The sequence below is a fragment of the Tinamus guttatus genome, unplaced genomic scaffold (assembly GCF_059628265.1).
Source record: "Tinamus guttatus ecotype Peru unplaced genomic scaffold, ASM5962826v1 Tinamus_guttatus_pri_ptg000044l, whole genome shotgun sequence".
Taxonomy (NCBI): domain Eukaryota; kingdom Metazoa; phylum Chordata; class Aves; order Tinamiformes; family Tinamidae; genus Tinamus; species Tinamus guttatus.
The window spans coordinates 2768019-2794546 of record NW_028288578.1 but is presented as its reverse complement, the minus strand read 5'-3'; the positions used below and the strand labels follow the sequence as shown (position 1 = coordinate 2794546).

At 46.4% G+C, this 26528-nt stretch overlaps 1 protein-coding gene across 1 annotated transcript; it reads right to left on the bottom strand.

Annotated features, from left to right (window-relative positions):
* Nucleotides 1–1622: 1622 nt before the first annotated feature.
* Nucleotides 1623–25990, bottom strand: RNF11 (ring finger protein 11). The gene is made up of 3 exons (XM_088536830.1): nucleotides 25831–25990; nucleotides 2637–2806; nucleotides 1623–2145 (listed from the first exon to the last, which is right to left on the bottom strand). The coding sequence occupies exons 1-3, from the start codon at nucleotides 25951–25953 to the stop codon at nucleotides 1974–1976; spliced, it is 465 nt and encodes a 154-aa protein (XP_088392956.1). The 5' UTR covers nucleotides 25954–25990; the 3' UTR covers nucleotides 1623–1973.
* Between the last annotated feature and the right edge of the window lie 538 nt (nucleotides 25991–26528).

Genomic DNA, 26528 nt, shown 5'->3' with positions numbered 1-26528 from the left:
ATGACAAAGGTGTTTTTTAAAATTGTTCATTTGCCAGTTTTAACAAGGTAAAAGAAAAGAAACTAATATTTTACGTGGACATTATGCATTATGTAAAAACAAAAAACACCCCCCCCAAACAAACAGACAAAAAGAAGGACACAAGAGAACACACATGGAATGATGAAAAGGAACGATGATTTTCCACTGAAAAATATTGCACAACTTCAGGTCTGCCTTCTCAAATTTTGCTCAGTGTAAATAAGTAGGTATGAATTAAGCAAAAACGTGTCCAGATAAACATGAGCAATTTCTGTGAATCTCAAACTGTTGACTGCTTTAACCTGGTTGCTCCTGTGAGCAGCAGGAGTAATAAATAATCCGACGTGTTGATTCTACATTCTGCTGACCAACCCTCCAAAAATGATCCATGACCGGCATAATTCCTCTGGTATGGGTAAGAACACGGAGTCGTCCAAGTACTTGGTTCTTGCAGCGCAACTTCTTGTACCAAGCACTCGAACTACACACGCAGAACAATCAAGACTGATCCCTGATTCGTTGTGATGAGCTTGAGATTGCCTCTCACCTTGCAAGACCAGGACTCTCCCTGTAGCGCTGCTGCGCTGAACGTCTCAAAGTCACAGCAGGGTGTGTTAAGGAAACCAAATAAACATGCGGAGTGGATAAGAGGACTTTGCAACTACGATCTTTGCTAGACCGTCTCTTAACAAGCACATACTTTTTTGCTGCAGAAATTAGATAATTGTGTCATTCTGGCTTTAGCAGTACTATTTCCCCACTCACTTGCTACTAAGAAATTCTGTATTTATATAAACTTTGCCTTTATGTGCAGAAAATAAAATATATTTTTCTCATATCTGATTTCATAGCTGCTTGGTGGACTGATGTGTCAGCCAGCAGGGCTTAAGAGATACATATACTACAGGAGACTGAGATACAGTATGTTTATTCTTAACTTCCGATAACCTAAGAACTACAGGAAGGAGAGATGCAGTATCCTTTTGCTGTGATCAAAACCAACCATTTTTAGGGAGCAAAAAAGTCAAATAGTTATCAACACTAGTGCTACATTTGTTCCAAATATTTTTTTCCAATCGTGATAAGCAGTTATTATCAATCTGGCCCACTTTAAACTTGATCAAGTTAAAAGTGACATTCTAAAATTTAAGGATCATTATTTCATCAAAACCCAAGCAAGTTATAAAAACCTTGAAGCCATAATTTTAGTGTAGAATTTGTTTCATACCTCCATGTTTACCATCACTTGCAGAAAAGGGATAATGCATCTCAGTTTGCTTACAAGCTAGGAGATCACTTTGAATTCTGCATATTCCTAACTGCAAACAAAATATAGCACTTTTAACAAGTTATAAATAAACTGGTTTTCAAGCACAGAGCCAGCCCAACAATAATAACACACTATTAAAAAGACCTAAGGCAATGAATTCCATCTCCAATGGAAAAAAAAAAGAAAAAAAGAACTGTGCAAACAAGCTTAAAACTATTTCTTTGTGCCAGTGTTATAAAATGTAGATTTTAATAAAGCCTTGACCCAAATGCCAGGACTTGTGAAAAGAATCATAACAAAACCAGTTACTTTATTTAGGAAAAAAATACTCTTATCTTGCTGCTAATAAAATTGGATACACGCAGTTTAAACATTTACAGTTGCTGTAACACTTTACACAATTCCTATATATGGGTGTAAGAACAAACATTAAAGGACAATGGTGGGTCAAGGCTTTACATTAAAAATAACAACCTATTTTTTCTATAGTCTCTAAAGTATTATGTTTTTTCCCCAATATTTGCAGCCATTCAGTAATAATTTTTATTTATTTTTATTTAGGAAATGTATATTTTGTGCATGATCTTAATTCCTAATTCCTGGCTCTTTGGGCTGAATGACAAAAGGATCAAACCCAGGAAAGTGGATGGTCTCCTCGAAGGTTCAGTGGAGAAACCCTGGCTCAGTTAGTCTCATAGGATGAAAGCAGCGCTGCATCCACCGGCTCCATGCAGGAAGGACAGGTAAAGGATCTCATCAACCAGTCATCTATACAGTCCAGGTGGTAGATGTGCATGCACGGCAGGAATCGGATGGGGTCCCCATAAACAAAGTCCATCATACAAATGACACATCTAGGGGGAAACAAATGCAGAACGTTTACAGCACTGTCACCTCACTGGAAATGTCGAAGAGGAGCAATGTTTACCCTCAGGATCTTTGTGGCAAACCACCAGGAGGATTTCCTAGCCCCGTGCCTGCCGCCTCCAGCACTGCTTTTCCCGGTGCTGCCCTATGTCCCCACGGTAGCAGGGACCCACAGGCAGAGGGACAGCTCTGCCACAGGGGAGGAGGTAGCTGGGGCTTGGAATTATTTCCCCTGTGAAGAGGCGGTAAAGGGGGGAGAAGCCTGAAAGGAGATGAGCGGTAGGGCAGAAGTGAGGAAAGTGACTTGGATTTGTAACAAACACAAATGCAAAGGAGAAGGGAAAGTGCCCTCTGCATAGTCGGGTCATCAGAAGGACACCTCAAGTTCTACCCTCTGAAAATAAGGCAAAGGAACAGATTATTTCACATGATCGGGGCTGTCACGTCCCCCGTGAGTTCAATTAAATCTCTAACTTACTCTCTGATCTTCTTCTCAGAGCCGTCCCTCCCAGGATCGTAGACTCCTTTAGGCAGGTGCTGAATAAGGCCTATCCTCTGCGCGATTCGGATCTGCTCCTCCTCCGTGAGCTGCGTCGCGAGCCGAGTCTGGCTGGGGGTTGGATGATAAACAGGAACAGGCACCTGCTCCTAAAATGAAAACAGTGCAGGTGAAAAACTTGCTTTCCGAGTATTTATAGGCAACACATTTAACTCTTTCCTCACTTATTCCTATGATCCTTTGTATGGTTTCCCAATCCTGCTTTGCAAATTGTGGAATGTAATTATATGGAGAAAGGGCTAGAAGAGCAAGGCCAGGTGGGAAGACGGGCAGGGGTCTCTTGGCTGTTCTCTGCAGAGTCGCGCTCAGACTCCGTGCGGGCACAAATGCTACGAGAGACCAGGCAGACCAAGAACACTGCGGGGCTGGCCAAGGCGCAGGGAGACGAGCGGTTCCAGGGCTCGGGAAGGAGCCCAAGTATTTGTGTTAGAAAAGTTTTGGTTTACGCTTGGAGCAATTATTTACAAAGATAAGGAGGGTGTATGTATGTAGTGCTTTAGAGAAAAATGTTTTAGTGGTAAATAAAAGGGTGCATGTGTGTACATACACACACACACACACACACACACGTATATACGTATGTGTGTGAGAACTATTCCAGGTTACCCAAGCAGCAATCCAGAATTCTAGATTTAATTTTGCATGCATAAAAATGTAACCTAAACAATATGCAAAGACTTGCTTAAATTAGTACTTCAAGTTTTACACTTGTTCTCACACATTAATGTAATTGTACAAGTTCTCCCAAGTTGGATATCAACCAATATACATTTAGAATACATTATTTTCCAAAGAAAAAAAACACAGAACTTAGATGTGTGCACTCTTTCCTGTGCTGCACTCTCAACACTTCTTTTGAACATTATTTAACTTTACATCAGCTATTCAAGCTAACATTTATATTAATGTTGTATTTATTTTACATACATTTGAAGCACCTTTTGGGGAATAAATACTAATTTGAAGAGCAGCTATTAGGATGGTATGGGCTCGTCACTGTACAGCTCCCGTTAACGGGAGGAAAGCCTCCTAAGCTGGAAGTGTGTTCTTTTAGGGATGTCCTGAAAGCACGGCCGGTGGCTCAGGGGCACGGGAACACTGGTCAACCTGTCTGGGAGCAGGACAGGTTCCCGTTCCGGAGGACGCGGCTGCAGCCGCCGCAGGAAGCGCTGACGTGGCGCAGGGCACGCGCGGCCTCCCCGCGCCGGCACCGAGCGCAGGGATGGAGCCGCCTCCCAGCCAGCCCGAGACGGACCCAGGAATCTGCTGCCGCCAGGAGCAACCAGAGGGAACGGGAGCAGGCGCCTCCAGGAGAGGGTCTGTGCATACAGTCAAGAGAGGGAGCAAAACTGCCTCTCTGCCCCTGCTCTGCCTGCCGGGCCGCTGCTCCAGCAGCGTGTGGGCAGGAGTCCGCTGGCGCGAGCACCGATTCCCTGCAGGAGGTTCAGTGCATGCGCAGGAGGGAGTCCTGCTGGGGACACCCCTGTGTCTGTGCTGAGCTGGGGCTGCAGCTGCCCGCAGCAGTTACCAGAGCCCTGGGAGGCCGGGGGACAGGGCGCAGCCCCGAGGAGCAGGGGCTCGCTCCCAGTAACAGCTTTGCTGGTCTATAAGTAACGCTAAAAATCAAGATACGAGTTTGTCTGGCACTTTCAATGCTGCCCCTTGCAATTCTGCTGCAGGCTAAAAATCCATAGTTTTTCTCCCCTTAATTTTACTGCACTGGGAGTAGGTTACACTTAATTTCTCTGGAGTAGTCACTAGTCATCATACGGATAAGGAGTTGCCGCGGGAGCCGAGGGTGACCCGTCAGCCAGGGAGTCCTGGCCAAGGGAGTTACTGCCCCGTCCCAAATGCCGGAGCTCGCCACACTCAGCCTGTCCACACAAGGAAGAGCCCCGACCTGTCTTGTCCTGCTGCTCCCAGCCGTGACTAACAGAGGTGCAGGGATGGCGCAGCGGCTCTGAGAAGCGCCCAGAGCGTCGGGCAGTGCCTCATGGTGCTGCTAATCCCAGCCCCGTTACCGTGAAACGCCTGCCCAGCCAGGGCTGCTCGCCCTGTGCTTAAGAACACTCTGCTGAAACAGAAAAGGTGACCGCATGCGCCGCAGCCAGTCCAGCTACCGCTTACACCAGCGACCACCTTGTCAAGCCACTTTTGCTCCAGCAGCTGTTAAGAAAAGGCCTGTTCACGGCTCTGTGAGGCTGGGAACGCTTTTCCAACTGCTTATTGAGGAGCACACGGGGAGGAAGCCGTCTCTGCTCCGTTCTCACCAGCCCGACCGCCTCGTCCTGCAGAGCAGCCGCGCCAGCACAGGCAGCGCGGGGTTGGTGCTCCTCTTGCTCGCTTCGCTCTCATGGAAAACGGCTTTGCAGCCATAATTAGGAAATACTGAATCTCTGCCAAAGTCCCTGTTATTTATCATTTGATAAAGATGTCAGGCGTTTCAAGCTAAGATGAATTTCATGCAAAATAACTTAGAAGAAGCCAAGAAGAAATAACCAAAACCGCATATTAATGTCAGCCAATGAAATAAAAATCACTCTCTGGCACTCAATTAGCTGTAATCAATTAATTATTTTTTCCCATAAGAATTTAATCATGATGAACATCCCAGCCAGCGCTGGGGCTGCTCAGCCCTCCGCTCGCTCCAAGGCGCTGCCAGACAGGACTCCCTGGCTCTCCGTGCCCAGAAATGATTCTTTCCTAATGTTTACCCTGGAATAACAGCCTGGAGGACGACAGCTGGGTTTGTGTCTCCATCTCACGCTGACTCCTCCTTTTGGGGGGGAAAACAGAGGACCTGGATGCTTATTTATGTTAGTGAAAAAATTAGACATTTCTCTATGTTTCTTAACAAGCGCAGGCGCCTCCCCTGCAGGCAGGTGGCAGCTCCCTCCTGCCAGGTCTCTACTGGGAGGCAGTTTCTGCTCAGCCCCAGGGTCCCTCCCGGCTCCCTGCGCTGCTGCGAACGGCCCCGCTTGCCTTTGACAGCGTTTTCATCTTGTTCTGGCAAGTGTAATGCATTTCTACTGCTCTGAAAACAGGTCAGTGGTAGATCAGGAACTCTTAATCCTTGGATAAAGATTATTTCAAGATCCCTCTGCTCCCTATCAGCAGTGTGTTACCAGGGGGCTGGATGTTTGGTTGTTTTCAAGCAGCTGCTCTCACGTGCCCGAGTCCTTTCAGAAAGGTTGCAGGAGGCTAAAAGGGAAGACAAATAATTCATCCCCCATCCAGAGATCCACCAGTCTGCCCTCCAAAAGGAGAAACTAATTGTCACAAGGAACCAAATATATTCAGGAGGGTAAATATTATTTAAAATGCAAAGTAAATTTTAATTCTAAATGATACTTTAAAAATACACACCTAGAGAAATTATTATAATTTAGATACGTGGTTTGCTTCTGTGTTTTTTCCTAAACTGGAAGGGAAAAAATCTCATGCAAGTCTGGTACCACCAATTTACTTACAGAGCTGTAGAAATCACAGTTTTTGTTTGTTTCTTGCCTGACGTCATAAAAAATAAGTGTTTCTCACTGAGTTCATAAAAAGCAAAATGAGAAGGGGCTCCTGGCCGCTGCCCGGCTCGGCCCGTGACCGAGACTGCTGCCTTTGGGGTGGCACCTTCGCTCCTGGCCTCGTTACCCTCGTTAAGCGGCCAGGTGGGACAGGGGTCCAGGGCCCTTCTCTGTAGATGCCATTTTGATTCTGGTGGAAAGACTCCACTCTACCCACATGGTAACTCACACTCTGAAACAGCATCCTCTCCCAGGACACATCGCGCTACACCGCTCGCCGTTCCACAGCGCTTTCCAAGTCACCACAGCTTGCTTTAGTAATCCTTAGGGTATTACTTGCCAGCTAGAAAGAGCGTTTCTTGTCGTGCGGATGAGGATGGGTCATTTCTAAAGCTGAACACAGGCTGCTACAAAACACAATGTAATGAAATTGTTACCTCATCTTTTATACTGCTGCTCCCAGGTAGGCGCGGGCCGAGCGCTCGTGCTCAGGAGCCCCGTCCTGCGCCTCTCCCGAGAGGGACCGGGGAGAGCTCCTGGGCTCAGGTGGCAGCTGAAGAGCAGTTTGTGAGGATTTTAACATCCACCTTCTATTTTCCTTTGAGCTATTTATTGATAAGTCTGAGAGCGCTGAAGGACCAAGGAAAGCCACAACATAATACATTTCCTATCTCAGTTCTCCCTTTTAATTAGTATCACAATTACCTAAAACTAATTTTTCCAGAAGTAACTGTGTGCACTAGTATTTTACTGGGCCAGAGCTAGACAAACAGCCTGCTAAGAAGCAGCAACCTGCTCTTCACTTCAGACACGTCTAGTTTTGCACGTGCTCTACCAGCGCTCTCGTCCGCAGGGGTTAGTACAGACTCTGCACGTGGAAGGGTTTGCAGAGGCGAGGAGGGCTCCGCACGTCTCTGCCCAGCCGCTTGCACCACCTGGGACGCAGCTGCCGGCGGGAGCCTCGTTGTGCCACAGGCCCACACTGGCTCTGCACTTGGGGGGCGGCTGTATTTGAACGGTTACTGGAACTGTCCAACAGCCCCCCGTGTTTCTGCGGTTAATCCACCGAAACGGCAGAGAAACGCGGTCAGCACCAAGGCAAGAGCGAGCCCTGGCCGCTGCCCCCGGCCGGGAGGGAGGCCCGGGCAGAGCCCCACGCGGCTGCTCTCCCACGGGGCTTCCTTTCCCTGCCTCCTGCCGGTGCCGCCGCACCAACCCAAGCAGCTCCGCAGCCGCCGGGAACGGCTGCGACGTCCTTCTCCTTTTGGCCAGCACAAACACCCGGCCTTAGCAACCCACTGCTCCGAAATCTGATTAACCATCAACACAAACATAAGCGCCAGAGATGCAGGGGAAAAGTAGTAATTAAAAAGTAGTAATTAATCCCTAGAAGCACAATTTCCTGATGCAATCGGGGCATTCTTACACCCCCAGCCTACCCAGCAGGTTTTCTCTGGCTCCGGGACCTCATGGCCCCCGGGTACCTTGCACCTACATGGCTCTTCCTCCGGCAGCGCCACCACGTCCAGCCCCGCCACGCGCCAGGGAGCTGCTCTTCCCGCAAACCCGCAGTCACCAGCGCTCCTGAACCCCGGAACCGAGCGGCCTCTGGCATCAGGCTGCGATTCCTGCCAGACAACCCAGCGGCCACCAGGGCGACCGCTTGTGCAGTTACTTTGTACAGGCAGGGGAAGGACCCGTAAACAGTTGAGAGAAATCCCTGCTCTCCCAGGGACGAGGGAAGCACTGGCACCTAGAAGGAAAATGCTGCCGGACCAGGCACTGCTCGCTATGGAAAAATGGAAAATCGTTCACTTGTTGCTTGGATTGCACATTCATATTTCTACAAAGTGTAATCCATCGGCCAGTGCAATTTGCTTGGAATATAAATCAAGGAGATGTATAGTTGAATACTAGTGCTGAGCACCCCAAGTAACCCAACAGCACCCAGGGCGAGTGGGGGGCTCAAGCCTGTTCCAAAGTCCTGACTTTAACGCGAAAGTGCCAGCAAGTCTTTTAACAAGAACAAGGTCAGCTTGAAGGAAATTCTGAGAAGAGCCTTTCCGGGTACTGCAGGGACAAGGTAGCAAAATTACAGAAATTGGCCCTAATGAGGTAAATGGAGGAGCAGCTGCAGCCAAAAGGCCAAAACAGAGAGGAAAACATGAAATGGACCTAAGCTACAGGCACAGAACCAGCCTGCTGAGAGCTGCGGACGTATAAACACAGGCTGCACTTAACACTGCAAATGCGCAGCGTGTTTGTGCACATTTAAATTGTAATCAAAGCACTGCTTCAAGCTAGTAAGAACATATAGCAAAAGAACGAATATTATGAAGATTCACAGATTAAACTAGGAATGCATCTTAGGAAAAGTAAACAGCAAGCAGGGCATCAAAAAATCAATGAAATCAAGTGCAAAACAACATCTCTCTAGATGTTTTTTGGCATCTTACATTCTAGCCTGAACTAGTGGCCTAAGCATACGGTTTTACAGATAAATGAACATATTTCTTTCTGACCTCAGCAAGGAAGGTTCTTCCAGCCGCACTGTTCACCCCCTTGTCCAGAGTGACACGGCGAGCTCGCACGAGACACGGACTGGGGCGCTGCACAGGCCTGGAGGGCTCCCCGGACGCTGCTCAGCAACCCGGAGAGCCTCCCGGGACAGCAGCCCTGCCCCAAACGAGTCCCGACACGTACCCAAAACACCAAATCCAAGTCCCAACACATCGAGCTGCTAAAACAGGGCTTAAACAGACACCAGCAGTCGGAGCTGAAACAAGAACCTTGCGTAAGGTCTTCGGGGAGGTGCCAGCTGGGCCTGCCCTAAGCAGCAACGCGGGTCGGGGAAGCGGCAGGGCTGCAGCTGCTGTTGATCGTGTCGATAACAGTGGCTGCGGTATCAGCCTCAGCAGCAAAATAAAATACTCTCCTGTGCAAGCCTCCATCAAAATGAGGCTTGAAAGGGGACAAATGGTGGTTTCTATGGAAAAAGAATAGAAGGGACAACATAGGAAAGAGCAATTCAGGCAAAACTTGGCAGAGAGCAGAGCACAGTTTAAACTGGGGGACTTTGACAGACGGCTCAAACTTCTGCACAGCCAAGGACAGAGGAGAGAGAAGGACTGCCCTGCTTAACACACTTTGAATTGAAATCGCCTGCTCAAGCAGGAAGCTGCCACAGCTTGATGCTAGAGCTGGACTCAGACCTTTTTATTTTCTTAATCACATCTGAATTTTTAACACCCAGGGGAGGCCTCTATGATCCAAGTATATGACTCAAAACTCAACTTAGGCTTTTTAAAGCCTGTTTCTGCACTACCCCCAGGTATGTGAATATGGCTACGTTAGGGCCCCTAAACGTAGGGCAAAGCCCTCGGAGCCGCTGCTGGGCCGTGCTGTGTCCTGGCTTTGCTACGAGGCCCCTGTGCTATAACCACTTCTTCAGCATTGCAGGGGAAGGTGCTGCGCTCGGTAAACTCCACAGTTACCAGGACTCGAAGCAGTTAGCGCCAACAGCCCCGCGGGCTGCTATGTTTGCGGTGGGCAGCGACCACGATGCCCGGTCCGAGCGCCATGCGCGAGGGTACGGCCTCCTCTCACGGGTCATGTTCCCCTATTCCCTTCCACATCCCGCTTTTGTCAGCGGTAACACACACAGAAAGGCAGTTCCTCTCTTTGTTCAGCGTTGTCGAACATCAGCAATTCTTTCCATTATTTTTCTGATCCAAAGAGCAATAGCATATAGTCACAGGCCCAGTTTCAGGCACCGGCTCATCTCAGATGGTCACTTCTTAACCTTAAAGGAACGGCCCCCATGATGATGATTGTTGCAAACTGTGTTAGAAAATGAAAAAAGACAAAAAGACAAAAAGAAAAAAAGAAGGCAGCAGTGCTGTATCTAACAGCAAGGTAGCTACGACGGCACACGGCAGCTCTGCACAGCTCTCCTTCCCCGTGCAGTATCAGCAGCGAACACAAGGGCACGGCTCCTCCTCGCAGGCAGTGACTCTGCACTTTCGGCTCCGGGACCCAGGCCGCCGCCAGCGCGCGCGGCGCCTGCGCCAAGAAACAGCCCTCGCAGGAGCCGGCTGCACGAGCGCAGCACTCGCGCAGCGTATTCTTCCCTGTTTATTCTGAAGTTATAAATGCATGCAGACAGCTCAGTGCCCAGGTGAGCGTCTGGGGTCGTTTCTTTTGTTTAAGCCTGTGGGAAACGCACCAGTGGCCGGCGTGGTCAGGACAAGCTGCGCACGCGGGACGCCCGCCGGGAGCTGCACCAGCGGCTGCCGGCCTAGCCGCTATTTTAAGCCACTGCCATTTCCTGAGACCCTCTCCAGCCCCTCTCGTCTGCACTGCTTCACACCAGAAACAACGTCGTTCGCCTGAGCAAAGGCGCTTCCAGAGCGGGAGGTGTTAACCGAGCGCGCAGCACGCGCTGGTGCCAGCGACTGCAGTGCGACAGGGGCACGCGCCGAGGTCCTGCCCCAAACCAGGGCTCGCGCGGTGGCAGCAGCGTCGCCCAAGAACAGGAAACTGCTCAAGAGGAAGCCAGACACGTTCTTTTTCTGCATACAGCCTGCGAGGTTTGAGGACACCGGGCTGCTCTGCTCCGAACCAGCCCTACCCAAGAGCTGCTGAGCCTGACAACAGTGCAGGATGCCCACACGCACGCAGCGAGGGCTGTGTGACACTGCCCCTGAAATCCAGAACAAAATCTGCACAAAGTGAACTTTGCTAGCTTACCCAAACACAATACAAACATAGACTGCACATACCTCAGTCATGATGCAATACTGTGATGGAGCAACAGTAAGCCACAGACAGAAAGCTCCAAGGTAGGAAATGTGGAGGTATTCAGTGTGTTTCAGGGTCAGAAAAATACACGCAGCCACAGCAAAACAGTTATCAAGAAAATCTGTTGTTTTTTCCTTTATGGTTTCATTTACATCATTTAGTTTAGAACACCACTGTTCACATCGCAGTCATCATGGTAGCACATTGTGATAATGCTCGATAATCTCCCCTCGCAGATGAGGCTCAAAGACAAGGAGAAAAGGAAGGGGAAACTTCTTGCTTGGATACTAACCCTTCATAAGCAGAAATAATCATCGGTCAGTTACTGCAGTTACTACAGAAATAGTTTTGTTACTTTCCAAAGCTCCTTTGCTAGGCCGAACGCTGACAGTAACGCTTGCTTGACACACTTCCAGCCACAGATCCCTTTGAACATCACCACAGAGCTTGCACAACCGCTGCTTTCAGTCCGAGCGGGGCCTAAAAACTTGCTTGAGAGCCTGAACATGGGCCACTCCTACGGGTGCAGAGCTTGTTGCGTTTTGGACAGTAAAGAGGGAGAGGTCTGGGGCTGTATCTTTTGCTGGGGTATTGAAATGCAACAAGAAAAACATATGGGAGAGACGGGGATGTGACTTCACCCCCTTGCTGCACGCTGTGCAGCTCCGGGAGGACCAGCTCCAACAGCAGCCACACGGACTCGGCGGCACCAAATTCCAGCAACGCGGCTGCGGGCAGCAGGCTGGGAAGGGCCCGCGAGCAGCGCCGCTCCTCGAGCCTCAGAGGCTCCACAACGACCTTCACTTCCATCCGCACCTCGGCGGCATGGTCAGGTGCGTTAAAAAACAGATTCTTTGAAAGAAAAGGAATTTTCTTTGTTTGGCCAACATTTTGTAGAGAAAATAGACTTCAAATGAATTACAGCGCTGGTCCTGATTTCATTTACCAGTTCACATAACACTGTGCTCCTGACTAGGTCCCAAACAAGAGACGGTAACAACTGCTAGTGCCTGGAAAGGCGCTCGCCTCCTGACCGCTCTTTGCTGCGAGGTCTGCAGATTTGAAGTAAATTATTATTTGTGATTGCCACTGTCAGTCATCATGACAAAACTCATCAGGCCTTAATGCTGCAATATGCTGGGCAGTCAGTCAATGACTCCTCAATCACGTAAAATATTCTTTGCTTTGTTTCACTGACTATTCATACAACTTTTTTTTCCAAGAAAAAGCAAGTTTATTGAGTTTTATCTCCACAAACAAAATAAAAATAGAAACGTTGGCCCAGAAAAACAAAGCCTGAAAGGGGTATAGGATTGATCTTAAATAAAACAGGAGAGTAAACATCAGGAAAGGAAAAACAACAGGACTGTTTGGTGCAGGAGTATCAGGTGCAAGTTAGCCATAACCTAGGCTGCTAAAAAAGCTTCTTGAGCCTTGGTTCTCTGATGAGCTAGAGAGACCCTTAGTATCAGTAGTAAGGGCATAACTTGATCAACTTCTGGAAAAAATAGTATGTTATCTTTAGGAAACACTGAACACAGGTGTAACCATCCACATATTCCCTTGTTCACATCCACCAGGAAACAGTCCAGAGGATATTCACGCATTTACTACACAGAATTTCAGATGTTGAACTGAACATGGCTGTTATCCAAGCTAATACCATCTCAGAAGCAGGAGAAACACCCCGGCTATAATGCCTGGCATATTTAGCTCCGAGCTCATGTAACCAGAATGCAGGAGGCGACACGCACTAAATCTGAGCCACATTTTGAAACTACTGGAAATGTCACAAATGAGTCCACCTGGCAGCTTAAGATCTAACAAAAGAACAGCTTTAAAAGAAAAACAAAGTTCTTGGACAAAACTTCACCCATGAGGACAACTGCTGAGGGGGAGATTTTAGGATCTCGTTACAAGCATGGACTTGCACCACACGGGCTGTTTACGGAAATCCCTGGGTTTTGTTCTTGCAATTTCTCATTACGTCTCCTCCAGTTGTTCTCCTTTACTGGTTCTATAATGTAATATTGTATATTGAAACTCATTAATGACTTCTCTGCTATAAAATGCAATAGAAAGGTATTTTAAAGGATTATGTTTATATTTCAGCTGCCATACGGTATGTAAAGGTCTACAGGCTTTTGGCATGCTTGTGTTCAGCACTGCACCCGTTCAAAAGGACGCAAAGTCGTTACCCCTGTGCATCTCCCCGCGGCAGGAAGGCAGTAGCAGCCTGGAGGTAACGTGGCTGAATCTCACCCGGTTCCCCATGGCCTGCTGCTGCTCAACACCCTCCGCTGAGATCTTTCCAAAGCGCGCTCCACTGCCTGGATGCTTGCAGGAAATTTTACCACATATGGAAATGTCCAGTTTTACAAACCTGTTTATGCTGCACAAGGCAGCCATGCCACAGAGCAGGGTTAGGCCTGGGGCAGGCAAAATATAAGGGCCTAAGTGAAAAAGCGTATGGGGGATTGTTACAGTCTGCACTGATCGGCAGCCACTTCACTGCTGGAACATGGTAATCATCCTGCAGCTAGAATTAAAACAAACAAATAAAAGAAAAGATCTGGTGTGCAGCTTAGCTCTTGAGATACGAGAGCTGTAAGGCAGTATTTACTGCCTGAGTTGAGTGTTGCTAATTACGAACACAGAAAAACTAGCCAGGAAGATGCTGAGCAAGGAGGTGGGAGGTGCTGCAGGGCCTGCGCGAGCTGGAGCCGCTGCCCGGTGACAGCAGCCACGTCTCCTTCTCAGGCTCCTTTCTCAAAACAGGACTTCACTCCTCAGTTTGCACTAACTGAGATTGGCTTCAACATGAAATCAGCAACCTGAGAAACACCAAACCAGATGAAAGACTCATAACATCTAAAACCAGGTGGCTACGCTGACTAGTTCAGAATTAGGAAATCACACACCAGCAAGAGCTGGACACTTCAGACCTCCAGGAGGTCATTTTAATAAAAGCACCCCAAAATGGGACTCTACACATATGTATGGACGAAGGTAACCAAAATGAAGCTTCTTTAATGGTGGTTGTGGCAGGCAGATTTATATTTTTTCCATTATGTTTTGGGGGATCCTTTTTTCTTCTTTTTTTTTCTCTCTCTAATAAGATCACTATTAAGGAAAAAGAGAAAAAAAAAAAAAAAAGAAAGAATTTGAGGCTTCGTCTGTATTGGAAATGTTTCTATCCAGAAGCGGCCTGATTCCTTAATTTGCAATCACTGCCCCACCAAAGTCAGAAAGAGCATGTTCAAATTGCATTTCCTATGCGGACCATTCCCAAATGCACTTACCATCCTTATCATCCCAGCTAATAATAGGCATTAATTCTGTGCGTGCTCTGCTATGTAGTGAAGCCCAAGTATATTCTTAACCACAACATGGAGAAACCAAAGATCCTGTAGTGCTCTGTGACAACAGCGTGTCTAACATCCAGCACCACGAGATTTTTCCAGAGATGTCAAAGCTAAAATGGAATATACGGACTGCAATGAGTGCAGCTATCACAGCCCATTCGGCAGCAGCAAATAGATCAGCATTCCTGGACTCAGAAATGAGGACAAACGGAAGGTGCGTTGCACCATACTGTATTTTAGCTTGGTTTCAGACTCTACTGAGTATATGGCCACCTCTAGAGCCTTTCTTTCTATATCCATAGAATTTCACTCATGAGTACAGCCTGTCAAAGCTGTAAACTTTAAGCAGTAGAAGAAAATCCAGAAGAAAATCCACTTTGAACAAACACAAACTGTAACTTCCCTACATGCTTGAGGTGTATACACAGTAACCTAGGGGCTCTGATGTCTTTAACTGGCCCAGTCCCAGTGCAGGCCCCCAGACGGGTGTATTTGGTTTCCTTGGACAGCAGCACTTTCCTGAGCGGCGCAGAGAACACCCCTCTCTACCTGGAGACGCTGCAGAAGCCCCGACAGCTCAAGTTACTGATGTGCTGAATCAGACAAGCGTCCCTTACACCTAAAAAAAAAAAAAATTCTTACGCTGACAAAGGGACAGACAAACCTCCCTCCCGCTACGATGCTGCCACAGTTTATCCCGAGATGAAAGCATTTGTCTGATCTGTCAACACTAACAACTTGTTTGGTAGCATCTGTTACGCAGTTGTTACTATCGTATTCCCAGTTTTTGCTTTGCAGTAGAAATACTGCAACACCAGCACTAGTTCTTGGAGGAACCTCCAAAAGAGAAAGAAAAAGCTGCAGGAATCTCGCTCAGCAGAGGCGCGAATTGACCTCGGGGCACTCGGTCCACAGTCACAGCCCGCTGCAGAAGTTCCTGCCAGCATGGAGACTTGATCCAAGGCACTCTTTAATGAAGAGGTAATTTGTTGTTCCTCAGCCTCAGCACACTAAGGAGACGCCAAGCTGAAAGAAATAGGTGTAATTTCTTTATATTACAGCTGGGAGATCAAAACTCTTAACCTTCAGCAGAATTTAGATAACAGCAGGTGCATAAGAAAGTCTTAATAGCCAAAAAAGATAAAGGATAAAACACCCGCTATTCCCATCCCCAGCATAAAACTACAGCTTTTTTCTCCTTACTTTATCACCTCAGAGTAGGTGACAATTTTAACAGCATAAAGACGCTTCAGGAGAAACTATATATAGGATGACGTGAACTTTTCCCCAGGAAGCTCCAAATCTAGGGCATCTCGCTGCTTCTGGGAGGTGCGAAAAGGCAGGAGGGAAAGGAAAGGATACGGCCCAGAAAAAGGAAAACAAGATGACTTGAAGCAAGCATGAAGACTGTGTGCGTGCAAGTGGGTAGTTTTTTTTCTTTTAAAAACATTCTGATTTTTTTTAAATAGAACTACTAAAATTAATTGTACATTTAACACTTTCTCTGAACAGCTGTATCCATCATATACAAATCAAAAAAAAAAAAATCTTCTACACACTTAGAAGGGAACAGACATTCTCTGTTGAACTTATTTTCAATAGTTTAGTCACACAGCCAAATAATGAAATGCAGCTTAACTTCAGAAATTCCAGTAGGTTTGTCTAAATTCAGACCTACAGCAAAAGAAACTTATAGGTGGCTAGGTGGAAGTATTTTCTAAAAAGCAGCATCAAACATAAAAAGCAGAAGTCCAGCTCTCCCTCAAATCCCTTCCAGGGGATTAACTGCTCCAGCAGCACCTCCAGGGGAGGACAAGGTGGCCGAGCATCTCATGGGGCTTTGGCCCGGCGGTCAGGGGGTACTTGGCCCCTGGGGTGCAGCGAGCTGCAGGGCTTGGCCTAAGCCAGAAGAGTTTTGGTGGCTCTGCATAGACCTTAGACTAACACTACCAATGCAACGGGATTTTTTTTTACTACAAAACATCAGGAACTGGGACTGACAATTCAATAGTATTGTTATAAAGCATAAGCTGGAGTTTACAAGTGTTAAGATCTCCATTCCTGTGTCTTAACTAAATCATTACTTTGCCAGCGTGCACTTTTCTTAATGAAGTTTCAATTGCACACAACCTTCTGTCAAGCAACAGTACAGCCCTAACCAGTTCAACAGTTTAACACCTGTGTAGTCAAGCAATTTTTACACTCGTTTGTTCAAACACTGAGAGCAATCACTTCTCTTCCTGAACTTTAAAGAAAATGAATTCAGGCAAAATAAATATTGGCCTTAATCTATCTTGCAAAGTTTTACTATGTCTGAAATACAGATTTCAACAAGTGCATTAATAAAACGCCGTGATTAACATTCAGTGCACAGAACAAACCCTGTGCCTGGGTTTAATTACAATGATGAATGGGAGGATGCCTCCGCATCTGACTTGGAGTGGCCATGCATCATCCCGCCCCACAGATCCTGGAATAAGGGGATGTGATGCACTCTGAGCTCCTGGATATGTCTCCCGCAGTTCTGAAAGAGAAAGGGCAAGAGCACTGAGCCCCAGCCAATGCTGCAGCATTTGCACACCAAATCATGAGAGATCTGTATCCTTAACTACCAAGATGCAGCTTCCACCAATAAATAGAGCCATATAAATATTGCATATTGTTTCCTTCTGGCTAGACTGAGGGTACAAATCATCAGGAGAGCCATATAAAGTGAGAGTGATGAGGGCTATAGGGAAACCTTAGAGCCTCTACAGAACTGCTGTCAGAGTAGATGTCTACTTTAAATATAGCTACTTCTGGGTCATGACCCAGAAATAGGTCAGACCCCAGTCTGCCCTTTTTCAAGCAGTTTGGCCATGACAAAAATTGGAACCTGACAATATCAAGCAAAATCAGTGGTTTTAGTCATAGCTGTAGGATAGACGATTCCTCGTTCTTATCCAAAATGACACTGAATTATTTTTCTCTTACCCCTGAACACTCATGTGCCTTTATTAAACTTTGTTAGTCATAAAACAGGCATTTCCTTGATGCTTCCAAGACCTTTATTAGCAGCCCAAGCTCTAATGGCACATGGGTTAACTACAGGCCCAAGTTCTGAAAGAACTCAGCACTGTCAGCCAGCTGAGATCCATCTTTGACTGAGCAATAGGTTGTGGCCACCAGGATATTTGGCCAAAAGTTCAGTGAACTAAGTAGGAGGGCTGCTCCTGACCCATTCCTCTAGAAACACACTCTGCTCTGAATGAGGAAGAAGCTAGAGAGGAGGTGATGGCTTTTTCAGTGTCCAAAACATAAGCTCAAGGGAAACAGGTTCCACAGCTGCAGGGATAATAGTCTGCACCTTCTCCATGGCAGGCTGGGGCTAGGGGAGGAACTGAATCCCTGAGTCACAGCTTCCCTCGTTCATCCCACACCTTTAGTCCTCCCGCCAGGCAGTTCAGATCTGCATCACTCCTAGACTAAACCAGCAGCCAAAGACAGAGACCAGATTTCACGCGTGTGTGTGTACTAAGCAGGGGGCATACATAAGCATTCTGGTGCATCAGCAGAAATGTCCTGGGTAAAAACCCAGCTGGTTGTGATTTGGCTGACGCAAGCGTGGCTCAAAGGAAGGCTCTTCTCCCCCAGTTGCCGCTTGCATCTGTTGTTTGTCCACGTCGCTGCTCGGGGCTTGCGGCCGAGCGGCTTTTGTGGCGCTGCAACTTGCTGCTTCGTTGTTGGGAAACAGAGCAGCCTACAGAGATTCCTGTGGAGGGCTGGTAAATAAAACAACTGCTCTTTATAACACTCTGGTCTCCCAGAAATTATTTCACTAGTTCACAGAGCAGTCATGGTTGATTCGCTTTACTCCCTTCCACTGGTCATTATCTTTTTCAAAGGCTAAAATGGGTGTATTTTCCCTGTTTCTGAAACCTAAGCCCAGAAGTGCAGCCAGGAACGTCTGCTGAGCACAGAAACGAGCTGGTGGGGAATAGAGGAAACACAAGGGCTTCCTGAAAACCAGCTGGCCCAGGATTTTGGGAAGGGCAGCGCTGTTTGTTTTGACTGGCTTGCCTGAAAGACTCCCAGCATCTCCTATGGTAATGAAGATTTATTATCCTGATTAGGAAGGATTTCTCACTGCATCTCCAAGGCCTCTTTTTTGCCCTGCTAATCCAGCATCTTGAACACAGGCTGCCAAATAAATATAAAATTATCAGATTCCAAACAGATTTTAGAGGGACTATTATCTAGTGCCTTAAACAGATTCTTACAATAAAGCTCTCCTGCTACAGCAGCAGACTTGTCATAAATTCCTGCCGAGATTCATTTTATAACAGAGGAATATTATTTTATTAAAATCAAATTACCACAGAACACTTTACAAACACGAATTAAATTACTAAGCATGTCTGCAGTAAAGATAAGCTTTATTGCTCCTCATTTTACAGACATGGAAACTGGAGCACAGTTAAGTGATTTGCCAAAAGTTAGAAACTAAACTGAAGACCAAATAAAACAGAACCACAGCTCATCCTAGGGCTAATCAAGCAGCTCTTGAAACCACAGTGCAGCTGTAGCCAGCAAAAAGCCACAGGTTGCTCCTACGTTCTTCCTGTGGCAGCTGTGCCCAAGGGCTGGCAGAAGGGTAAGAAATTCAGGATCCTCTACACAGCCACATTCTACCTTCCATGCGCAGGAGTTTGGTAACATTGGGGCAAGTTTTTCTTGCAGTCTAACACCAGACTGAGCCAGCCTGGCAGTTCCCAGAGCCACAGAGCAGTGACTCTGCAGCTGTTTGCCCCAAACAGGTTTTATTCTAATTCAGCTACGACATGCCTAAAAACCTGCTCGTTTTGTAATTCTTTGGTCTCACAGGACCACAGTTTCATTAGCTCCCTGAGAAGCAATGGCTGATTTGCCTTAGCCTGTTCCACAGATCGCAAACTCTTCAAAATATATTTTTATTTTGTGTATGTGTGTCTGTGAGGATGAACTATTACGGACAAACAAACAAAACAAAACAAAAAAATACTTACACACAAGATACCTGTCTGTCACAAGTTACATACCATTATTTTTAGTTTCTTGACCTTACATTTTGCAACCAGTGTGACCAGCAACATTAAGAGGGCCTACAGAAGCATTCATTAAGCCTTGCTTCTTCCTTTAATAAAAGTGGTGAACACAAACCCACAGGAATGGGCCTCGGGTAATATCTTGATCCAACTTAGATATTTCTTTCAGAATTGCACGCAAAAGAGGGAGCAGGATTCTCTCAGACAACATTATACGCATTCCTCTGCCTTTTCAAAATTGCTGTTGCAAAACCCTCCGTCCAGCACAGTCAGGGACAGATCTTTACTGTTTGCTGACTCAACAACTGCAAGTCTAGAAACCAGCTTTAATGTTCATAATAGAGGGAATTTAAACAGAGAACTCAAACCCTAGCATACGCACCACATTTGCTCCAAATCAGGCCCAATTCACATGTATTTGAATCAAATATAATTGAAAATAGAGTTAAAGTCTACTTTGGAGATAGCAAATAATTAGAATATCCAGCCAACATTCAAAAATATTCTTTACAACAAATCCTGAAAGGATATTTTCCAATATTACTATGCTGAAAAAAAACTTATCTAACTTTGTGACACCATACGGTATCCTTTACTTTTCAGATTTCCTCTATTCCCTTCCTCCTTGATGTTCCCCTAGCAAAATGGGAGCAGGCACCAGTTAGCTTGCTTGCCTATGCTGAAACCAGTATGCACTAAGACTGGAAATACAGGTGCACAGTTTTTAATCACTGTTATCTAGAGAGGAAGTCATACTCAGCACCCCCAGGAAACGCTCTGCTTAGCATTGATTAGCAGCAACCAAACACTCCAGACGACTCTCCGAGGTGTCTGGACATGGCAGGAATAAGAAGTGTTGTGGCACATTGTTCACTATCCAAATATCCTTGAGCGCCCTTGCAACAAATTCATAGTATGTATGTTTTACTACTGCCTGGATAAATAAAATGTATACCCCTACAGAGGCATTAAACCACAGAAATGTCACTTTAATAACACTCTGCACAAAGAATTTATTATAACAGCATCACTTACGCACATATATGTCTGCCTATAAGTACACAAGGCATAGAGGGCTTCCCTATTTTCTAAATACAGCTAAATTGTATCCTAACAGTTTACCAGGAGTTACTTTATATCATGTAGCATTTGGTCTTTCAGTTAGGGATATTATTAGAGGATGTTGTTACAACACTTGTGCATTTTTGAAAACAAGTTATATAAGACAGCTTTAGGATCATATTCTTGAGATAAACACAAAACAACACTGGCTTACTCTACCACTTCTCATCCATGCCACAAGCACCAAACTCCAGCTCCTCTGTCACTCCTCTCTGAGGCTCATCTCCACCTGGGTCAACACCGCCCGAACACACCGGCTAGTGACACTCTCCACAACACACCCCAAGAGCCTGTGCCCGCAGAGGATCGGTGTCTCACTTCAGGTCCACAAATGCAACTGATTCACCAGCACCAGCAAGGCCTGCAGAACCAGGGCAGAAAAGGCCTGTACGTGAAGTTTTTAAACACACTCCTTTCTCTTGCATAAAGCTTATTGGGTTTGCCTTATTTATTTATTTATTTATTTTAATAAAAAGATGGCTAGCATTCTGTACATATTTTTTCCTTCCCCGCACATCTTTCCTCCTGTTATGCTATTCCCAACACACACCAACAGCTTAGACTTCATGCAAGCACTCAGTGCCACCTCCGACACCCTGCAGTGCTCATCCCTGAGCAACGCACACGGTCACCAGGCACAAACTATCTCATTCCCAGCCCAGTAGCTTTCTGTATAGGTACTTCTATGAATAGGCACAATTCCTATGCCAGAGCTATTGTGGTATGTGATTTTTAATGATGCTAATTAATTAGCATACCTTTTAGAAGACAACATCAGAATTACTTGTATTACTTGTGTTATGACTGAAGTCATGAGGAGTGTAGGGTGACAGCTTTGTCGTTCTGCAGAGCAGAATAAATTCAATATATGCACCCACAATGGCAAGTTTCAAGCAGAAAAGTAGCAGAGTGTTTCAAAAACTTCTGACTGAGGAGTTTTTCAGCATCTCGGACAAGTGACGCTCCAGGGCCAGATCCTCAGCGCTGTGCTCAGAGGACCCAGCGAGACGTCCTGCTGGGGCACCAAGGGTGCAGCCTGGCCCAGGCAGCTGTGCCAGCTCAGATACCAGAGACGGCCCAAGGGGGCTGTTAGGGCAGCCTCAATTTAAGAGGGGACAAGAAACACCCCAGACTCTGCTTTCAAAACCTGCCCTCCCCAGCAGCTTGGAGATTATGGGAGCGCAGCCCTGTCTGAAGCTCTCCTGTGCGAGCTCCCCATCTCATTTCACAGGCCTACGGTCTGCACAAAGGTGTTTCCACGTCTAAAGGTTTTTAATGCATCCTTCCAAATAAAAAGACCCTAGGTCTACTAAAATATTTTGCATAGAGGGTGGTGGTACAGAGTACCACCGTAAGCTTTAGAAACCCTTTAGTTAAAGGGCAAAGGGCATTAGCCTATATTCCATATCACAATTTCAAAGATATTTTTAAGCATTCAGAATCAATATCAGGGACTGTCACTTACTTCTCATGCTTTCAGCAAGTGTTTTACAAGTTTGGATTTTTCTTTTTAAGATATTCCGAAATATTTTGTCCACAGTTGTATTTTTTGGATCTATTTTTCCCCTAGGAATTGGGTACTTTACTGTAAAAGAACTCAAATTTTAAAAACTATGAAAATATTTTCTGCAAGTGATAAGGAACTATAAGAACAATAGGACAAGTGTTATAACTGTTCTGCAAAAATAAAGTCTTTTAGAAGAACTACTGGAAGTATGAGAAACTGGAGAAAGCAGTGAACTTGTCTGGAAAAGCAGCAGAAGGCACATTGCCAAGAGATGGCAAAGAAGTCATAGACAGAAAAGAAAAATAAAGTATACTCAGTTTTGAGGACTTGAGGCAAAACGAAAACAAAACTAACGCTTTCCTCATCGCAGATTCACCAGTTAGGGATAGAGTTGTGTTTGCTCAGCACAACAGTTGTAGTTTCAGTTCCTGAAATGGAGGCACTTAAACAAGAACAACAACAAAAAAACTCTCAGAAAACACTGCTGTACACTTGAAATCACTCCCCCCCACACATGCTCTTTTACTTTTGTCTTTTAATCATTTCCCATGTAAGCTCTTGACCTTGATGCACTAGAAAATGGGTGATGCTTCGCTGGACCATTTTCTCTAGATGTTTTATAATCCAGACCTCTGCAGTAAACAAAGTCAGTGAAAGTCTTGAAGATATGTACATATCCCTGTCTTTTCCTTCCTTTCTCTGACAATTTTTGTGACAATGTATTTCATGTATTGGAGCAGAGAGACTTCAGAAAGAAACTATCTTTTCCAACAGGGACCTAAATAAATACCTGCAACACTTTCATTGACTTTGTTTACTGCAGAGGCCTGGATTGTAAAACAAAATTTCTGAAGTGATGGTAGGGGAGAGACTGGAAACAGAAAGCAAACTGGGCTTGAACAAGGGACTCATATACAAGACTACCATTTCTTAAAGACTTCCTAAGGCAGATCCATGATGAAAATGTTTCTTTACCAAACCGGCCTCCTGCCCTCAGTTCACACCTTCAAGGTCCATTCAGAAAGTTGGCACATCACTGCTGCAAACCCAAAGAAGCAAATATAACAGATTTTGACTTCTAAAATGTGTCCATTTTATGGCTGAAATCTCAGGAGCTATATTTTAAACTCTTAGTATTGCAGTTTCTTGTGCAGGATACTAGATGCCCCCAACAAACTTTCAAACTCTTTTTAGCCTTTTCTTTGCTTTCCTTCCTTGGGCTTCCATATACACTTTCCATATATAGACTCCAATTCTGGTTAAAACACTACAAAAGAAGCAATTATCACACATAAGGAAGAAGTGCCTGAAATCCCATTCATAACACTGACTTGAAGCTGTCACTTGAAAGTTAAAACAGCAGCAGCACTATTGCTATCATGGCAGAACATAAAGAACTCTTCAGCTTTAGGGTTTGGCCTGTCTAAAACAATTCAAAATTATAAAACTCTTTAGCGTAGCATATTTCCCTTGACCTCAAAGCATGTGAACTACACAATCCTGTCGGTAGGGTTGACTTCTTATCACAAAGCATCGTGGTCTGACAGTTGTGGGAAGCACAGCTTTGAATTTTAACTAGGCAGGAAAATTGCACCAAATGCCACATTAAAGACAACAAGGTTTGCCCTCCTTAGCCCTAAAATTTAGGGATTGCTAAGATCAGTAAAGGGGTTTCCGGGCAGCCGAACTCTTACATGCTGGTCACCTACTGATGCACAGCTTCATAGGTGGAGCAGGCTTAAGATGAATGTATTTACTCAATAACAGACATCTGTAAAGCCAGTTATTTTACAGCCTACTGTTTTGTCAGTCAAACACCTTCACTTATATCCAAGAAGTTTTTTTTTTAATTTGAAAAAAATAAAAAAAATAAAAAACAAGTCCTAGAGGCTGAGACTAAGACAATTTATCCACCACTGAAAGCAACCGTGGAAGGCCCGCAGAGTGCATGCACTTGATTCAAGACTCCTACAGGTTATTTCCAAGAAAAAATAAATAAATAAATAAATAAATAAAAAGAAAAAGAAAACACACACAAGAAACAAAACAAAAACAACAACCCACCATTAGGAATCACAGATGAATAGGCGACAAATAGCACACACAGCCACACTTCATACACTTATCTAACAAAAATATAATACATTCCTAAACAGGATGGATCAGTTAGACTTTGCTCACACTATGCGTCCTTTAAAGAAAAGAAAGAAAAAAGAAAGAAAAAAAATAATAATAATCTGACACAAAGTATTTTTTGTTCTCTGAAGTTAAACAGACATAATTAAGAATTTAGGAAAAAATCCTCCTGTGAACAAATTCATTCTAATATTAATCTTTTGCACATATACAAAACAAACAGCTTTGCACTGTCAAGAAACACCACCGTCGTTTCACTGCAGCGTCAGCGACTGCTACATACAGAGATTCTCTCTGATGCTTAAAGAAACTCCTATCAGAGCTGTGATTCCTGAACTTGTTACAGCACTTGTAGATTACAAGTCCACCCAGGTAACAACTTCCTGCAATTTTTTTAAATCACGTGTCAGTTCTGCAACTACTAAATGACTCCTCTCCCAGAGAATAAAGCACTCTCAAGTCACCTTCCAGGATTTACATGCGAATCTGCCATTTTTATAGATTTCCCTGAATGCATTTTACTCTTCCAGAATATAGTATTTCTGAAACTTGAATACAGTTGTATCGTTTATGTTCCTTTATTTCTTAGATTTTCCCCCCGATTTTTATGGCCATGCAATCACCTACTTCAGACCACTTGTTTAAAGCAATGTATGTTTCTACCTACAGGGTAGAGGTGACAAGGAGACGACAAGTGCAACCACAAGTTCAGCTTCCTTCTCCCTGTGGCCATCACCAAATACAGGTCAGGAGCAAGCTTTTTGCTATTAACGGCATCACAGTTACAGTTTTGCTCACGTTGATACAGAAAAGAAAATACCTACTTTTTTTTAAACCTTCCCAATTAGTCACAAGCTGCAAATTAATACATTCTTTCAGAGACAGAAAACAAAAAGAAACAAAACAATGGGAAAATGTTTCCTTTCTGCTATGCCGCACAACCAAAGGAAACAGGACCTACTGCATTAGCAAAGTTCCTTACTGAGGGTGAGTTACAGCTAAAAATAAGAGAGCAAAGTGTAGGCTGAAACATGACCAGACACAAAGCCCAGTTCAGGGGCAAAGCTCGTGAGTTCCCTGGCTTAAGCGTGATGCGAAAAGCGCAACCAGACAGTGATGTCACTGCGCGAGGACAACAAAGGAAGCTGCACACACATACACTTAAAAAAAAAAAAAAAAAAAAAAAAAAAAAAAAAAAAAAGAGTCTTACGTTTCTGGCCAGAAAGGGAGAGACCACTGCGACCGCTTAGAATGCAGGGCTGTCTTCTGGAGACGCCCGCCAGAGGGATGGGTGGAAAAATAATGATAATAATAACAATAATAAACAGCCCTCTCTTCTAGCTTTAATTGGGATCGGTGCCTTGTTTTGTTCTCATCACCTATGGCCTTGTGCCTCAATCCAAAGTCATCTTTGCATCGCCAAAAACCTACCTACGTGCACGCATATATAAATAAATAACCAGCCGCTTCCCCTCGCGGAAGGCCCAAACTGGCCCGGCGCAGGGAACAAAGAAACTTCCCCTGCGGGAGGCTGGGGCAGGGGGGCGGCCCGGGCCGCTCACCTGGGCTCACCCCGGCCGCCCCCTCTGCCCCCGCCACTACCTGATATGGCGGCGGCGGCTCCTGATCCGGCTCGGTGCCGTCGCCGTAGCTGGCCCGGTCCGACTGCGACTCGTGCAGCAGCGAGATGTCATCCGAGGTGGGGGACTTGAGGCAGTTCCCCATCTTCCCCGCCGCTTCCCCGGCCGGAGCGCGGCCGCTCCTGCTCCTCCTGCCGCTGCCGCCCCGCGGCGCCGGAGCGCGGCCGCCGAGGCCCCGCCGCCTGGGCCGCCTCAGCCGCCGCGCCGCAGCGCGCAGCCCGCAGCGGCAGCCGCGCCGCCGGGGAGGCTCATGCCCGCCCCGGCCCTAGGGCGCTTACGGCGCGGCCGCCCCGAGCGAGGGCAGCAGGGGGGCAGCGCTCGCCTCCCTCCCGCCCGCGGGGGCGGCGGCGCCAGGGGGAAGCAGCGGCGCTCAGGTGGGTCCGCCCGCCCCGGCGCTTCTGCTTCCTGGTCAGCGGCGCGCGGCGCTTTGTCGCACTCGCGCCGCGGCTCCTCCTCCCGCTCCTCCCCGCACGGGGCAGCTCGGGAGCCGCCGCTAGGCCCGGCCCGGCCCGCTGCAAGGCGGCCCCGCGGCGGGGCCCGGCCCGCACGGAGCGAGCGAAGGAGCCGCCTCGCCGCCACCCCCAAAATGGAGGGCGCCGCCTCGCCCCGCCCCCAGGCAGCGCTGCGGCCCGGGCGGCCATGGCGGCTCCGCCGGGCTCG